The 18,032-nt window shown below is 41.2% G+C and overlaps 1 protein-coding gene across 4 annotated transcripts in view; it reads right to left on the bottom strand.

Annotated features, from left to right (window-relative positions):
* Nucleotides 1-1,392: 1,392 nt before the first annotated feature.
* dot1l (DOT1-like histone H3K79 methyltransferase) overlaps nucleotides 1,393-18,032 on the bottom strand; it is a 30,489-nt gene continuing 13,849 nt past the window's right edge. Inside the window, exons 12-30 of one of the 4 annotated variants that reach the window (XM_032571895.1) lie at nucleotides 16,910-16,951; nucleotides 16,728-16,823; nucleotides 16,187-16,412; nucleotides 15,946-16,059; nucleotides 15,618-15,709; nucleotides 15,378-15,479; nucleotides 14,668-14,805; nucleotides 14,439-14,564; nucleotides 13,243-13,673; nucleotides 13,068-13,164; nucleotides 12,385-12,531; nucleotides 12,162-12,204; nucleotides 11,496-11,711; nucleotides 11,110-11,408; nucleotides 10,753-10,958; nucleotides 9,242-9,315; nucleotides 8,460-9,137; nucleotides 6,602-7,423; nucleotides 1,393-5,458 (exon numbers count right to left, since the gene is read on the bottom strand). In XM_032571895.1, the coding sequence (XP_032427786.1) occupies nucleotides 6,753-7,423; nucleotides 8,460-9,137; nucleotides 9,242-9,315; nucleotides 10,753-10,958; nucleotides 11,110-11,408; nucleotides 11,496-11,711; nucleotides 12,162-12,204; nucleotides 12,385-12,531; nucleotides 13,068-13,164; nucleotides 13,243-13,673; nucleotides 14,439-14,564; nucleotides 14,668-14,805; nucleotides 15,378-15,479; nucleotides 15,618-15,709; nucleotides 15,946-16,059; nucleotides 16,187-16,412; nucleotides 16,728-16,823; nucleotides 16,910-16,951 (3,798 nt within the window). In that variant the 3' untranslated portion in view covers nucleotides 1,393-5,458; nucleotides 6,602-6,752. Of the gene's footprint in view, nucleotides 5,459-6,601; nucleotides 7,424-8,459; nucleotides 9,138-9,241; nucleotides 9,316-10,752; nucleotides 10,959-11,109; nucleotides 11,712-12,161; nucleotides 12,205-12,384; nucleotides 12,532-13,067; nucleotides 13,165-13,242; nucleotides 13,674-14,438; nucleotides 14,565-14,667; nucleotides 14,806-15,377; nucleotides 15,480-15,617; nucleotides 15,710-15,945; nucleotides 16,060-16,186; nucleotides 16,413-16,727; nucleotides 16,824-16,909; nucleotides 16,952-18,032 lie in introns of all 4 variants that reach the window. The other 3 variants (XM_032571896.1, XM_032571894.1, XM_032571897.1) reach the window with 3 other exon arrangements.

The raw sequence follows: 18,032 nt of genomic DNA, 5'->3' as shown, positions 1-18,032 counted from the left end.
ATGTTACTCCCTTCAGGTTCTCACCAATACAGCCTTGTTTTGCAGACAGTCAAGGTCTCAGGGCTGATGAAGCGCCTCTGAATCCCAGGAGATAAAGGCACGACCCATTCATGGACATCGCTACTCTGTCAGCACCAAGTGGCAGGAGAGAAAGCTTCATTTTCTCAGGGAAAATGGCAATGTTATTTATTCATTAGAGAGCATAGTGGTAAAATGGAAGAACAATGATGAACGGCTTTGGATGCATTTTTTTTCTGCTTTTAAGAATAATCTGAAAGGGGTGATGTGCTTTTTTATTTAGCACCATGAACATGAAATTTGATCATGCCAATTACAGCTTTGCCCAATCTTATTGGAAGATAAATCAAACTCAGTTGGACTGGATGGAGAGTGTCGGTGTGTGTGTGTGTGTGTGTGTTCAAAGCTTAGGATATTGTTCTATAATCTAACCCTCCTTCAAACTCCCCCGTAACTTTATCCTTGATTCGCCTGCTGGCTTCCTGGACCAAGAAACGTCGTGAGACACAGGCAGACTCTGCAGACTAACTATGGGCCATCAGCGTAAAAGGGGGGCTGGAAGCATGTCAGTGTTTTTGGAATTTAGCGATTAAAGATATTTCGAAAGCATGATTTCCATTCCACTTTACAACAATTTGCTGCTTTCTCTTGGTCTCTTAAATTGAATCAATAAAGTTTATTAAAGTTGGGAGTAATGTGAAAGAAGTCTTAGTCAGCAATTTGTGCTTAAAATCAAAGCTTCTTTTTGGGTCGTTAATATTCTTAATTTCAGGCCTTAAAAGTCTTAAATACAACTTCATTTTTCTCATTCAAAGTCCTTTGTGTAATTCAGATGAGACATCTTTTCTTTGTACTTTTCAACATTTGTTCTGTTTTATAAAATAAACCATTTTCTGAAACTAATTTACAAATGGTTAGACAATTACAATAAAACTTTTCTTGTTGCATTATCCACTACTTACTCATGAGGAAGTATTCCTTTAACAAGGTTTCACATGGAAACATTCACTCAAAGCCAAAAGCACCAAAATAAATGAATATGAAGTTTACTCCAACACAATAGTGCCCTCATGACAAAAATTGTGAACCTGAATATGTATTTATTATAAATAAAAAACGCAAAGTCAATGTATCTTGTTCTATTTTGTACAAAACCATTAAAAAAAACTCCCTATTAATTTAACTTAAGGGTTATATTCTACTTGTGTAAGTTATGGGGTGAATTTACTTTATCTAGTCTTGATTTCAAATAGTACTCCTAGAATCCTACAGAAACCCTGCTTGTGTGTTTATATTAATTTTGTTGAAAATCAATGAATCTCCCAGTGAAACACACACTCGAGTCAGGATTAAATACACTGAACACCAAGATGTGTCAATATCATATGAAACATTTTTATTAATAAACATAAAAGGCAGAAAAAAACCCCACTAATTCCATTTTGTTTCATTTTAACATCATAGGATAAAAGCACCAACATCAAACAGTAACAATTGTTTCAGGAAAAACCCAGGGCCTTTTGGAAAGTAGGTTTGCTATTATTGCACCTCAAACCTGCCCTGGCTTCACCAATCAGTCACCACACGCACCGACGAGGTTACGTCTGTCCTACGCTGCCCGTCCCGACACAGGCGAAAGGACCTGGACAGAGAGGACGACCAACCTCCTTCTTGGTGACACATCTCGAGACAGAGGCATTTGTGAGATGAGGAAGATGTCAAAAGCACATTTCACGGCTTTCCGGAGATCACAGCGACTCACAAGGGGTCGACTTCACTTGGGAGAGTGGACGCATGCGCCAGTAGGAATCAGTCTGAGGACATCACAGACAGATCTTTAATATTATTTATTTAGTTTTTGCTTTAAAGAATGCTCACAGAGTGAATTTGTCCTGAGCTTAGATTCTACAGGGACTCCATGCACTTTTATAAAAAAAAGAAAAAAAAGTTGTTTCTAGAAAACTGTTGGAAGGTTCCTGAGTTAAGACCTTTGGCAGGATTCGAAGTAAACAGCATTGAGTGCAAAAACTCACATCTACCAAAGACGTACCAGGAGTATCGCAAAAAAAAAGAAGCAAAAACAAAGCTTGAATTTCAAATATTACTGAGCGCATTACTACAAAACTGATTGAAAGCTGTATTGAGCACATTTAACCTTTTATAGCACTGACTTTTCTTAGTGGCACATGCATCAAATCACCTCCAAGGGAAAGCCTTAAGAGTCTGACTGGGCCGTCCGAAAAGCAACAAAGTGAGCTCAGGTTGAACATGTTGGAACCATAAAACCCTGCAGCACAACAGGAGGGTAGAATCTATCAAAAGCTGCAACTCTTTATTTTAAGTGAAGGAGAGCACCGTGCTGTCCGTCTGAATAGTAGTAATAAAACCTGACAGGAATCTGCATACACCATAGAAAGCATTACATGTAACTGCAATTGTATCAAACACCAAGAATAGGAAGAGAGAAAAAAAAATAATCCAAACAGCATCAACAATAATTACAAAATACCTCTCAGTGCTGGTAACAAATGGACTAGTCTCTAACTACGTCTGAAAATGACTTACTTCTGTTCGTTTAAACACTCACATGTGAGAACATTGGTTTACATGGGAAGTGCACAGGACAGGAGGTTTTGACTATAAAGCTTTCAATATTCTTCCCTTAGATATGCACCGGTAAGAGTGGGGAGAAAGAAAAAAAAAAAACAGCACCCACACATAACTGAGCTTAAGTGTAATTCCTCTATAAGGTTTAAAAGGAAGCATTGCTGCTCTCGATCATCAACACAAAGTACTTTACATCAGCATGTCTGTTCGCGGTTACACAACACGGTCACTTGACAAAGTTCGGCCTCATCAGTAAGAGATCAAGAGACAAGTGTGGGAAAAGACGCCGACGTGGCGTTTTTATGCACCAGTAAAAGATCTAGTTAGTAAAAACTGAAGTGAGGTTGCATTGAAACAGAAGCACCATTTCTTTCTTTCTTTTATTTCTTCTTCTGCAGAATCTGGGTCCAAAACCAAAGAAAACAAAGAGTTAAAAACACCTGATTAAAGTGATAACAGTTCTAGTGCTGGATTCGAAGCGTGTCCAAGCTACAGCACCGGTGTGTGTGTGTGCGAGCGCTTAAATACGAACACACACACACAGTTTTGAGTATCTAGTCCTGTTTTGTTTACATCACGAGGATTCAGGTGGTGCTGCGCTGCCATGTTTAAGGTCCCGAGGTGGTAATGCTTTGCTCAGCTTGGCTTCAAGCCTCCTGTTTAACAGGCTGAAAATAAGGGTCAGAATGTGAGCACCAAACATCCCTCATTACTCTATATATATATGTATATATATATAGCTATATACATATATATTTATTTACTTATATAGATGTAATGTAAATAGATACATACTTTATAAAACTTTGATGGAGACTTACAACAAAACAAAATAGAAAAACAGTGTGTCTTATTCACTGAGAGATAAGAAGCTCACTTCTGAGAGAAAAAGCAGTCTGACTACATATGAAAACCCTCTGTAGGAGAAACATCAACACCTATTTACTCAGACTCTGAGGCAGCTACTGGAGAGCTTTATCATCATTAGACGGTGTCTACTGCTGTACACTAGGCTAAAAACTGAGACAATAGCATATTAAATATGAGAAAAGAAATGCCAAAAAAATTCGGCCTAACGAATGTCCCTGTGTAGAGCACCAAGTATTCAAATTGTTTTTTTTTTTTCTGATTTCAATTTACAATAAATAAGATCAGGCACAGTCCAAACTTAGCACCATTGTTTTCAGACTGTTAGTTAAGTACACACACACACGCACGCACACGCACTATTGCATTCTACTTTGTCAACACAATTCAAAGTGAAGAACAAACACCAAGGCAAAAAGGAGAGACGGACAGCATAAATAATAATCTTCTGAATTATTCACAACTATACAGTTGGAGAATGAATCACATTCACAGTACAAACATTGTTTACAAACAAATTTAAAAAAAGACAATTAACAAGCAAACAAATGTGTGAAGGGAGTCCAGTAGTTCCTTGTGGTCACTGTAAAAAAAAAATTTTTGTTGTTTTTTTTTTTTTTTTTTTTTTGCCAGTGTGCGAGGGTTTTGCATGTCTGCCTGTGTATGTGTGCATGGTTGTTTTCACCAAGCGCAGCAAAGATAAATAGGGCAAAATTTAGCTTAAGTTCTGTTTAAAAAACAAAAACAAAAAAACCCGGCTGCAGAAATGATTCCAAGTAGTAGTAGTGTGACTTAACCAAACTGACTTAGAAACAAAAAATCTTAATAAATAGAGAAACTAGTTGAATTCTCTAATTCTGTACACCTGCTTTTAAGCTTTCTCACAAACTTCAACTAAACTCCGACAACAAGCCGCTGCTACAGAGCAGCTGCCTTCTCAGAGAGTCATGTGACTTAGTGAATTTAATTTAATTTCATCTTTTTAGATTGAAACGTACTCGACTGGTAATGTGAACCCCTAGGACTAAAAATCAGAACATTGTTGCAACATCTATAGATGTTTTCCATATTTTTCATTCATTAGTTAAATTATTAAGAGGAGAAATGTCTGAACTGTGATAAGTATCACAAAATAAGTCTTGCTGATATGCTAAATGCTTGATATTAGATGGAAATACAGTCAATCACACCTCATTCCAATGTCTAATTTGACTCCAGGCTGAATTTCAATTCATAATCAATGCCTCAGAAACTCAAAATGATCTTTTTTTGGTTTTTAGAAAACATATTAGGGTGTCAAATTAACCACCCAAGACTGGAACATCTGCATCCTAATATCCAGTGTGAAGTTAAACCAAATGAACCTCATCTTGCTTCAGACTCTTTAATAAAAAATGCAACACATGCTCAACTTCATAGGGAAGATTGGATAAGAGAACATGCATGCAGCGAGGCAAAGCTGCATGATATCCGAGTCCAGTTCTGTCAACTGGCTCTGGGTTGTGTGTTTCAGTGTACAAACACACACATACACACACACACTCATGAAGTGAAGCTTTGGAAGGAGTGTGGCACCTGATTCGGCTGACAGGATGTGTGCTTCATGCTGTGATTTCATTTTTCTAAAGGATTTTATTCCTTCCTTGTTACCACAATTATATCTGAGCAACTTTCAGATGAAACTGACACAATTATTTCTCTCTCTGATGGCTGACTTTCAGATTTTAAATCTTCATTCATCAAACAGAAACAAGACTCTTCACTGCAGATTCTGCTCCAGGTGACCACAGTGGTCCTTAGTGTGAGTGTGTGCGCGTGTCCCAGATTTTCCCCGTAAGAAGCCGGTCTTGGAGGCGGTTGGGTAGTGCAGACAGTTTGAAGCACCAGTAAATGAGGAGTGTGCCTTGGTCCACGCCTGGACATTTGCATAGTTTATGTTGTAGCTGAGGTAGTTCGCATCAAATACCTGAAACAGTCACACACAGAAAACCACACAGTCGGTCACTCAGGACATTTCACACAGCAACAACAAAGCAGCATGCAGTGCTTTGGGAGAGTCTTTGCGCCCCTTGAGCCTTTCTCATATTTAGTCATGGTACAAACAACAATTTAATGCAGCTTACTGCAACTTTATGTGATAAAACAACAAAAGGTTGTGAATATCTGAAGTGAAAGGTTATCAAACATTTGAACAAATTAGCAATTTTCTACTCAGGTACATGCAAATGATATCTAGTGCAACCATCTGCTTTCCAAAGTCACCAAACTAGTAAAAAAAAAAAAAAAAAAAATTAAGCAGAAATCCAACTGTTCTGCTAGAGAATGTTAGGGAACAAACAGGAACATAAAGATCAACGACCAGAGCAGACGGGGCAAAGATGGGTTAGGTTCAGCACTTCTCATGTAGTGGGAAGCGGCACAAAAGGCAGGAGGTTTTAGTACAAGGGTCTTTATTCATGCTTGTTCCATAAGCAAGCCTCTAGTCAATAGGTGGCAGCAGTGCTGAGAAGAAGTGGCCTACATAGGCACTAAATTCAAGCAACAGTGTTGCAAATTTAGCAACAAAAAAAAATGCTACAAAAGTTTTACCTTTTTAAGCTGATAAGATTGACAAGTAACCAAAGCTAATAGTTTTTAAAAAGTTTTGAATGTTACTGTGTTGAATCTAGAAATACACATCCCAGTGAATAGTTTGTACTTTTTCTCTAAAGAATCACACATTCTCAAGAGAAATGAGAGCAGGGATGGGGTCCAGACTAAGGCCAAGGCCGAATGCTAAGAACGTTGACAAATATTTCAGGACATTGGCTATCAGGATTGCGATACGTTTGTTACTCTGTGTGTCAAGTACTTTACGGTTAGGTTGCAGCAAAACAACAGAAATGCATACCACGTTTTTCAGTTCTTATGTGCAAAAGAGTTTGAGAACCATGCACTTAAGTTATGCACTACTTTCAGGTCTCACACAAAATCCTATTAAAATACATAGATTTTTGCTGCAGCACCCTGACAAAATATGGAATGGTCAAGGGGTCTGAATACCTTAACAACACACACTCTGAAACGATAAAAAAAACAAAACAACCAAGACATTTGTTAGTCTTCTTACCTTGTTCATTCTGAACAACATCTGGTAGAAAAACAGGGAAAACAGGTATCCTGTCTCTCTCTCTCTCCCTATCTTTCTCTATCCACCCACTGATCGCCCTCCGCCCTTCCCCTCTTCATCCCCTCCTCCCCACTGCCCCTTGGCCCAAACGCTATCTGAGTCGGGAGCCGGGGATCTGGGCGACGGTGTGGGGCCCATGCATACCCTGAGTCCTCCACATGCTCCCGCCACCGCCTGAGGCGCTCGGCGGTGGGGGAAGGGGCAACCGGGGGGAGTAGTGCACTGCGAATGGACGAGACGAGGACAAGGTGGACAGAGACGAAGAGGGGAGGGAGGGGGAAGAAGCGACAGTGGTGCAGACAGAAGTTGAAGCAGTGGAGGAGGTGGTGATGGAAAGCGAGAGAGATAAGTGTATTCGCTGGTGATGGAGGGACGGCTGGGGCAGACGCGAGGGGTGGAGGGGGTCTGACCTAGAAGACGGCGAGATGTCAGGATGTGTGGAGGCTGAAGAGGAGGAGGTGGAGGAGGAGGAAGGGACACTGTGAAGGGGCGGTGGAGGGGGCAGCAAGAGAGTGGGAGGGGAGGGGCTGTGCAGCACTGACTGTGTGCGGCTGTGCTGGGCCTGGGACGGCGAGAGTGGGACAGATGAAGACACAGAGGTGAGGCGCGTGGGGGCAGGCGGAGCGGTGGTGTGCTGTTGGGTTTGGGGGGAGGCACAGGAAGAGGAGGAGAGACTGAGCAGAGAGCTGAGGCCTCCAGAGGTGGACAGCGTCGCCCCAAACTGATGGGAGGACGCTGAGGGAACCACATGGTGAAAAATACCTGAAAATCACACAGCAGAAACGGGCGAGAGAGTGGAGAGCGGAAAAAGACAGAGCAGATGACAGCAGCGGAGAGAGAGAGGAGAGAGGGACAAAGAGAGAAGCAAGGGCTGAGCCGGGTTGAGCACAAGCGCCAGGCAAGTCTGAGACAAGCAGGCAAAAAAAGCAAACAGAGTCAGTCCACTGCTAGCTGCAGAAACACAAGAGACAATGGGTGGGCCAAGACATGTGAATTTTATCGCGATAATTTGTGGTACTATAGTGATAACGATAAAAATTATACTACCGTACTTTACTTCTTTGTATGTCTGTGACTGCATGAAACAGCATTCATAGCACCACAAACATTATTTTTGAAAAGCCTTCCCACTTGAACCAAGATTCTTCAGGACGCCACTTACTTAAAGATTTATATTACTAAACTGCACAGTAACTGCACTTTGTCACATCTTCCAATTTACTGACATTTTCTGATTCTCTCGTGGAACTAAGTGGAGAAAAATAACATTTTCAATAATTTTGTTTTGTATTTAACATTATTTAATGTTAAATAATAATAATAATTTACCAAGTCAACAATAAACCAAAATTCTTATCATAAGAAGTTTTTTGCAATAAATGATAAACGATACGATAAATGCCCAGCCCTGTAAGAGATTAAATTAATTTACGGAGAAACAGGATTTAGCAAACTGACTCTGATACAAAACTCAAATATATACACCCCAGGAAAATGACAAGGGATTAAACATTCAACTTTTTTTGTCAATTGTTTGTGTTTTCTATTCATTTTTGTTACAGAATTCCTTCATTCGTTCCAAACATTGTCCCGGGGTGTTTCTAATTGCATCATTCAAGCAGCCAGTCCATGTAGGAAGCAAAGCAGCACAGAAAGTCTGTCATTCAGACAAAAAGCAAAAAACAAAAAACAGAGCAACGCTGTGTTCCCACTCACCTTTCTCATGCATAAAACTAAGAGCTCACTCTGACTGTTCCTACATTTGATGATAACCTGCTAGATAATCAGTGACGCTCACCTCCTGCTGCTGCTCCCCCTGCCAGCCCCGCACTGGCGAAGCTGCCGAGGGCAGAGTGTCCGTTCACGAGCCGGGAGGTCCCGTTCACAGTGACACCCGTCTGGGCCCCGAACAAGGACTGCAGGACTGAGGCTCCTCCAAGTGGAAACTGGGAGCCCAGGTACTGCCCCATCGCTGACCCAGTGGTTGAGGATACCGCCACAGGACTGCCCCCAACTTTCCCATTCAGAATGCCGCCTCCGCTGGTGGCGGCAGCGGCAGCAATGAAGAGGTTCTGACTGGCCATGCTGCTGGTGGTCTTCAGCTCCCAGTCGCGGGGGCCCTTCTGCTTCTGAAGGACCTGCCGCTGGTCTGAAGCGGTCCCTCCCTGGACGCTGCTGCTTGCTACCGCCCACGTTCCCGTCTCCTGACTGAGGAAAGGGTTGGGGGTCATGTAGCTGGAGGAATCCCCGTCGCCCGCTTTCCTCCCATTCTGCTGCTTGTAGTCCGAGTCGGAGTCTGTGCTTCGGCTCGAGCCCCCCGTGCTGAACGGGGAGCCCCCCTGCCTGAGGTCCGAGTTGGGTTGCTTGGGGTCTGATATGGGGGAAAACGTTGATTTCCACTTGCTGTTTGAACAAAAGGATGAAGAGGAAGCCTCACTGCCTGTGCTGTTACCACTGCTGCTGCCAGATTTCCTTCCTGGGTGGAAAGAAGACAGTCGATTTCCTAATAACTAATAAAACGCTACATGAGCAAAACATTTCCTAAAACCTTTCCCAAAACGTGCGGTTTTCTCTTCTTACCTCGTTCCCCGTCACCCAGTCTACCATGACCATCTCTGCTCTCCAGTGATATAGTGGCTATTTTTCTTTCGATGCTAAAAGAGAAGGGACAAACAAAACAAACATGAACCATGTGGTACAACTCGCATGATGAAATGAGAAGGTATGCAACTCTGGTGAGAATTTAAACTTAACAATTTGAATTCTTTAGCTTTAATGACAGGCTTTTGACAATTACATTTTTGGAAAATCTGGATTTTTTTTACCCACCAATGCACTCTTTGGGTTTCTAAAGTTCAGAGTGCTGTCAGAATGCCTAGGGCAGCCATCTTGTTTGACAGGCGCGTTTTACTTCTTAAATTTATTTGGACTTAGAATTCAGGTGAACTCTGATGGCATATGAGAGCCTGGTTATTTTTTTTGTTACGAGAATAAATTAATAATATTACAAGAATAAAGTTGTGACATTAGGAGAATGAACTATGGTATCAGTTTTACAGATAAGGATATACGTTATCTTTTCAGACTTTAGCATCAAATTATTATTAGTATCAAAACTTTAAAACAATTGAAATAAACAGTTGTTTGCACAAATAAAACCACACAAACCGAGCTGCTTAGGTCAGATAATTCTAGAAGCCTTTTTTTACATTAAAATGACTTTTTCCATGTAATTTTAAGATGTTTTTTTCTGGTAATATTGGGTCTATCACTGATTTCACTGCTGAAGCAAAAGCACGCTGAAGTTTGTTTGAAAAATTTGACAATGAAAAGCACAGTCTGGGCAGATCAAGCCAAAGTTGTTTGGATTTCAGTGAACACATTGTGCTAGGAGGAAGGCTGCTTCTGCTCATCTCCTCTAAATCACCAGTGAAGTGAAGTCTGCAGATGGGAACATACAGAGTATGGCTGTGTTGCAGCATACGGGACTGGCAGACTTCCTGTAAGTGAAGGAGGATGAATGGAGAACCGACCAGGATATTCTCGATAAGAATCTGAAGATGAAACGTGTCCGGATTTCCGAAACAACACAATAGTCCCAAAACAAAGCCAAGGAAACTCTACATTGATTTCAGAGAAAGAATCTGCTAGAATGAACCAGTTGGTAATCTGGCTTATGTAAAATTAGAAATATAAGAACTGAAGATTAGAGTGCATTGAAAGGATCCCATTTCCTTTAGGATTTAAATGCAGGTTTTGTGGAACAAAGGGTCAAAAATCACATCTAAGCGATGACCTTGACCAGTTTTCAATATAGGAGACGTCTTAAAGCGCTCAGTAACAAGAAAATCATATAAATGTTTTCACTTATTTTCCTTTTTTGACTTTTAACCAGAACTGAATCATATTCAATAAAAAAAAAACACATTCTAAAAACAATTATTTTCTCAGCAGAAGCAAACAACAAAAAAACCTGGAGAAATAATGGGGGGAAAAGAAAAGCTCTGCAACTAAACCCAGGACCAGGAAGTCATCTTGTAACAGATACAGTTCAGGCAACATTTGTGGTCGTCTCTGAAGCGTTACATTACCGGGAACTGGAGCTGTCAGGAGGATATCCTGAGTCCTCGTCATCCGAGCTGGGAGCGGTCGAGTATCGACCAGTACCATTGAGCTCCAGAGGGCGCTCTCTCTTCAAGACGGGGGGCTGGTCCAGGTCAGGACCGTGGGGGCTGCGACTTGATTGTTCTGGAGAAGAAATGGCGGAGATTTCCAGAGGCTGGTTGATGTTGTTCACCTGTTCAGGTAAACCACAAAATGTTCAGTGAAAAAAGCTCCTTCAGCTCAGACAGACAATTTCATTTAAGCAACTATTAAAGTAAAGTTCAATCTGGCAACCACAGTATGAGGATTATAACTTCATGTTTCCAGGTGCGTTAGTTACGCACCATGGAGTTGATGTTGAGCGGGGATCCTGTTGAGTGGCCGTTGGAGCTGACCCCGGGGAAGGAGCGTCTCTTCGGGGATCCGCTGGCCGCCGCCCCGGTGGAGCCGCGTTTCCTCCTCCCACGCCTACGCCCCTCCTGAGAGCCGAAGCTGTGGGGGGATGACGTGTGTGTTGGCGTGTGTGCGTGCTGCGTGCTCGGAGACTGGTGGTGGTGGTTCCCATGGTTACTGTGGTATCCCTGCTTGGTCGAGCCAGCATGATGGTGAAGGCGTGATCCTCCAGCCACGCAGTTCCCGTTGCCTGATGAACAGAAAGATGGAGATGAAGACAACGAGAAAATTTTCCTCTGTGGGTCGCTGTCTTGCAGCTCCGTGTCGGATTCCTCACCTTGGCGCTCCGCTCCATCTTCAGGAAGAATCCTGGGGGGTCCGTCAGCATAGTGGAGCACCCCTCCGGTGCTCAGCGACGGGCTCTGGATGGGACCACCTCGACTCATTGGTCCTGTCAAAGGACTGTTGCTGTGTGGAAGAGGTGATAAAGAAGCACCATTGTGGTCCTCAGGGTGGGGACCTCCATTCATTAGCCCTGAGCTACATGAGTATCCTGCAGAAATGGAACAGTCTAAGGTCAGTCCCAAACAAAGAACATATCTAAAAGACATTCTGAATTTAAATAAGATATGCCACATCAGATTCAAGTTGATAAATACACATATAATTCAGTAAAAAATCTGTTGAAGAACAGATTTGAGAACTTTACAACCTCAGCAATCTTGATCCACTGTTCAAAAACCTAAAAATCTAAGATTTTTCCAAGCTAACCAACAGGTGGCACTGACAGCACTCTTCTTTGTATATGTTACTACAGGGTGAAGGAGACTTAATGTTACAAGTTTTTACATCAGTGAATTATCTAAAAATTTAATCAGAGTAAGGACAAGTACAAGTTTTAGTAAGTTACATGTCAGGAGGGCGATAAAAAAATATTTAGAACGCTTGCAGTTATCAGTAGGTTAGCAACAAAAATTCTGATTGATTATCAAATCATCCTTACCATTGGTCTGACCTGATTGAGACACAGGGCTGGGAGTATTTCTCTGAAATGATAAAAGGCAGAAACAGATATTTAAACTAACTATAAACAGTAGCAATTTAACATGGACTTTTTTGTTCATGACACATGTATTAACTGTTTGAAAGTGAGCAATTATTCATACTAAAAGTTGGGCAGAGATGTCTAGGTATTGTAATGTAGAAATTGTCAAGAGAAAGCGTACAAGTCTCTCAGCCCGACTGGGCAGCACCACACTGGCCAGCGGAATGCTGACTGGAAGTTTGCTGGGATGGACAGTACTCAAAGGGATGCTGATGGGAAGGCTAGTGATGCTGTCACCCTGAACTGACGGACTCCTCTCCTTGCCGACCTGGCAAACAACAAACAAGATCATTTTAGTTTCATTTACTAAAGCCAAATGCATTTATTTCAAAAGTACATTTTTTTGTAGGTAGAATAATTTAAATTTCTCTTCACCACTGAAGTAAAAACTAGCTTTAAAAACTGGAGAAATATTACTATCAATAGGTTTTCACTGTTGTGCTCAACTGAAGTTAAAGCATTTTTTAGTCAGGAGATGGCAGCATTTACAAGACAAATATTTCCTGCTCCAACAATCAGTTTACGTCGTCAATTCAGCCATTTGATTTGAGAAGGACGAAAGGATCTGAAAGTTGCAGGGTAGTGGCGGATAAAATGATTCTTAAAATATCTATTCTTAGTCTAGAAGACATAGCATTGATTTAATAAATTACTAAATGTTGCCTACTTCACTATAGAAGAATATCACTCCATTTTAAGATATTCTATAATTCTGATACATAACACAAAAAAGAGTGAAATAGTTAAAAACTGAAAAGCCACAAATACAAATCTGTTAAATAAACAGAGAAACTAAATTTTTACCCTGTCAGAGATTTTCACATTACACTGAGAATCGGATGAATTGGGAGAAGGACAGTTTTGTTTGGCTCCATGAGGGGAGTTAACACCTCCCAGTTCCCTAAAAAAAATAGAGAGAAAAATTCAGAAGGTGGCCGACATCTTTCTTACTCCATGTAAGCTTTTAGGAGAAGCCCACCTGTGCGTCATTAGGCCCGATCCTCTTAAATGAGCAGAGGCAGTGGGGTCTTGGTTCAGATGCCTCCGTAAGGCAATCTTGGCAGGTGAGAAGCGAGTGTAATCAGGCTGGGAAGAGCTCTGCTGCCTCTGTCGCGCCTCGGAGGCGGCGGCCACCACGTCGTGGTCTGGAGAGATGGGAAGGTAGCGAGAAAGCTCTGCTTTTGCGTTAGCCCGGTCGAAACACGGCGAGCCTGTCCCGTTGACCGAAAGCTCTGGGCCGATGCCGTTCAGTGCTGGGGCCGACGACAGGCCGAGCCTAGAAGAGTCCATGTCGGTGGAGCCTCGTGAATCCAGACTCTTCCTGTAGGGGGAGCTATCACGAGGGCTGTAGGATTTGAGCTGCAGCAGCTCCTGTTGCCTTTGACTCTTTTCCAGCTCAACGATGCTAATCTGGAAACAAACAGCAGGGGGAACCATTAGGAAGGACAACATGCATTCATCAACAGCCATACACTCAGAAATTACAGCTAAGGTAAAAAGAAAAAAAAAGAAAGAAAGAAAAGTCATGTAGAGACTTGTTTTCACAGAAATGTGAAAATTAAAAACAGAAGCTGAAGAATATTAAATATTCATAACGTTTATTATCCTGCAATCACCATTTCATTGAATACAAATAGAGGATGAGTAAACATTGCTATTTAAAGTGTGCATTAAAATGTTTAATTACCTGCGCATCTGAAATTTATTGTAAATTTAAATGTTTTTAGAAAATCTATTAAGGGGTTAGCAACAAATGTACATTCATGTCAGGTTTTAATGTGTAGTCTATTTAATATCTTAGCAGTGCACAGAGCAGTGGTTGCTTTAGAACTCTATGTGCTTTTCCCAATCAAATAAAAATGAATGCATAAATGAATAAATAAGATTTTCTGTGAAAACAGGCAAATTAGGTTGAAATGTAAAAGATGAAAACAATAACACTGTTTACCGAGATCTACATATGGCTGAAAAGCTGTCATTATAAAAGCTGTCAGTCTAACCAAGTGTGACTTTCAACATCTTTGTTTAGGTTGTGTTCAAACATAACACACAGCTTAAAAAGTAATTTTCTGGACTAAAAACGTAGAATGACGGGAGGGTTTGAGAAGGACGGTGAAGCAGGGAGTCATTCTATCGGCTGAAAACGAAGTCCAAATATTGAGGTGTGGCGTTTACCTGCAACTCCAAGCAGTGCTTCTGTTTCTCAGAAATCTGTCTGCGCAGCGCCTGCTTCTCCTTCAACAAACTCTCCAAACACAGAGATCCCCAATCTAGCTTCAGCTCCTCACATCGAGACTTGAGCTGAAAGTAACAAGCACAACAGAGTTTTCCTCTGATATATTGGGAGCCAGCACCTGTAACTTAATGGAGGTTAAAACAAGGTTAACAGGCTCTGAGGTCTCACCAGAAGCAGACTGTGGTCCCTCAGGAAAATCATTTCTCTTTCAAGCTGCTTAGTTTGTTCTTTTAGCTGACGGTTGTGGGCTGATATCTCCTTCTGAGCCTGGATGAGGTCCTCCACAGTCAGAGCTTTGACTCCAAGCTATTCACAAACAGATTAAGAAAAAAATATATAATTCATACTGCATTAGTTTCAAGCACAAGTCTTCCTCCTGAAACAGCTGGAGCAAAGAGGGGTATTCCTTCTAGGTATTCTAGGATGTTTCAGTCCATTAGTCCAAACACCCTTAAATGTGAATTCCCCATTGTCTTTCTCACTATAACTTAGGGCTACAATTAAGGATTATTCAGCAAATGGCTTTTTATCTTTTGAATCTGTATACTCCACTTAACCACTAATGGGTTACTAAATTAGTTGAACATCATTTCAATAATTGATTAATCATGATTAATCGTTTCAGCCCTACTATGAATGAAAGTAATTTGTTTAATAATGAAGCTTGTCAAAATAATAATCAAACCAAGGTCTCCCAAAGGGTTTAAAGGAATTCTGTTTTTTAGGCGAGTTAAAGGCCTTGCTGAAGACATGTCATAGATAAAACAATTTAATACATCTTTGTTGGAAACATTACCAATTAGAAAGTACAGGAAAGGAAGTAAAAATTGATTATTACTGTGGACATCAAAATATTATGAGTTCAAATATGCCCATACCTCGTCTAGTTTGGTTTGGAAGAGTCCTTTAATCTTGTCCTTGTGAGACTGACACACCAAATGGAGCTGCTCTGCCTGTCCTGACAAATCCCTGTGTTTATCCTGGGAAAAGAGTGGAAGATGGAAACAAGCTTGAGGTCAAGTGGAATATCAACCTTTACACCAAAGTTAATGAGTCGAGGGAGATTCTTGTTGCCAATGATAAAAACATGCAGAATGGCTCCAAGCATGACCAGTTACCTTCTCCAGCTCCAAAAGCTGCTGCAGATTGGAGCGATACTGAGGAGTCTTCATGTGAGCCATAAATTGGAGGTACTGGACTTTGATGTTATCTGGAAAACAAAGAGTTCAGAAAAAAATTATAAATTCATTATATTTTTGCAATTCGGTTCAGGAAATTCACTCTCGTTGGACAGTTATTTACTATTGTTTCGAAGGATCATTTTATAGAAAGCTATATTAAGAGAAACCATCTAAAAAAAATAGCATGGGTCTAAAAGTGACCAGTATAAAAAAAGGTCAGAATAAACTTTTTCAAATCATAATGTATGTGTCATTATTAGCTTACCAAGTAGTTGTTGCAGACCCGGAGGAGTTGGGCTCATCAGCAGCTGACTGGGATTATAGTGCTGGACCTTGGGAGGTAGCTGGTAGAAGGGAGTCTGAGGTGGCCGGTATGCATCTATACACAAGAAGATTTACAATTGAGCCTAATGTTATTTTATTGTTATTACAACTTTCATTAGTTAGTTTTTTGTTTTTACTAAGGCAATATGCATCGCATGTTAAAGATGTGTGAGCCCACTGACCCTGAGGTGGTGCTGCAGAAAGGGTCTTAGCATGCAGCAGATCTAATGCGCTCTGATTCTTCTTATTCTTCTCAGCAGCAGGGGTGGCTTTCTTGGGTCGACCACGTTTCTTGTTGTTTAGCTTGCGACCTTTGGCCAGCAGCCGAGTTCTTCGGGGTTTGGGAGGGGGCTTGACCACGGTCACCAGTCTAGGACGCTCCTCCTCACCACCAGAGTCCTGCTGCTGCTGGACGCAGACCAAGATTTATGTTAGTTCTGCGATACTCATTCATGATTTACACATAAAGTGTTTAGAGAAATTCCACAAATTTGTTATTAATGCAAATGTTTGACCATTTTCCCAGGATCTCTCTCATGCGTGAGGTCAAACACTGATGTTAGACAAGAAAGCTTGGCTTGTGGCCTCTGATCTTATTCATTCCAAAGGAGTTTAACATTTTCCTGGCAACTACTAGGAAAATGGTAGCTACCAAACCCAGACTTGTCCAGGAGATTGCCAGAGAGGTATGACAGGCATAATAAAAATGGGTCCTGGTCTTACCTTATTTTGCTCCTTAGGTTTTGTGGGGGTGGTGTTATTGCTTTTGCTGTCCTTTGTGTCCTTTTGTTGACGTCGTCTAGCTGCCTCTTGCTCCTCCTAACAGAAAGTAAAAACAATGTATTCTTTAATAAAACAAAATACTGCAAATACAGAAACAACTCAAATATTCTGGTCCAACTCACCCTGAGTTTAGGATTCTTTAGACTGGCAAAATAGTTTTCAAGCTGAAACACATGGCAGATATAGAAATTAGATAAATATGTAGTCACTACTTATACGGGTATTAATTTCATGCAATATTGGTGTTTCTATTCAATTCAATTTATTTATACAGCGCCAATTCATAATACATTGTCTCCAGGGACTCTACAAAAACAGTCCTTTCAGTTCAATCCTCCATACATTTTAATTGGTCTAACTCAAATAGTTCAGTGCATTATTTGAATTAATTTTAAAAAGTTTTCTGTCTAAGGAAACCAAGCAGATTGCATCGAGTCATTGACTTGCAGCATTCACTCCTCTTGGACTAGTGCATAGCGACAGTAGGCAAGCGCTTGTTTTGTGTCGCTGACTTTACAGCAATCCCTCATTCTGAGCAAGCATTTAGCGACAGTGGAGAGGAAAAACTCCCCTTTAACAGGGAGAAACCTCTAGCAGAACCTGGCTCAGTATGAGCGGCCATCTGCCATGGCCGACTGGGGGTTTGAGAGGACAGAGTAGATACAACACAAAAAAACAGAAGTACTGATCCAGGAGTACAGTCTATGTTGATGAAAAGTAAACAGTTAATTGGAGAAGAACGTTTAGTTGTTGGGAGCATTATCTCAGCTGATGTTCTCCACCAGGAAGGTACCACAGCCAAACAGAAGGCCGGAGCAGATGTAGCTTCTATTGAGAGAAAAAAAAACTGAGAGAAAAAAATCAAGTTAAACAGTTGAAATAACATCAAATAATGCAAGCAAGTGAGAGAGTAAAAGAAGAAGAAAGTAGCAAAGTGAGGAAAAGTGGTTAGTTTGTCCTTCAGCAGCCTAAGCCTATAGCAGTATAGCTACAGAAATAGCTCAGGATAACCTAATGAGGCATGAAAGACGCAGGGAGCACCGTCTATACAGAATGTATTTCTCTTTGCCAAATGGGGGTCAGAGGGACAATGTGGTCTATTGGTGTTTCTATTAGCCTTTAAAAAAATTTAACAATTGTCTCATAATTTGAAGCCACGTCACAGAGGGACACATGAGCCAATAAAAATAAAATGCTACTAACAACAGCTTTTTCCACCCTCTACTAGGCTTTAACAAGTTGCTG

The sequence above is a fragment of the Xiphophorus hellerii genome, chromosome 9 (genome assembly GCF_003331165.1).
Source record: "Xiphophorus hellerii strain 12219 chromosome 9, Xiphophorus_hellerii-4.1, whole genome shotgun sequence".
NCBI classification, from domain to species: Eukaryota; Metazoa; Chordata; class Actinopteri; order Cyprinodontiformes; family Poeciliidae; genus Xiphophorus; species Xiphophorus hellerii.
Note: the sequence above shows the minus strand (reverse complement) of the source record. Positions and strands in the feature narration are given on the sequence as shown.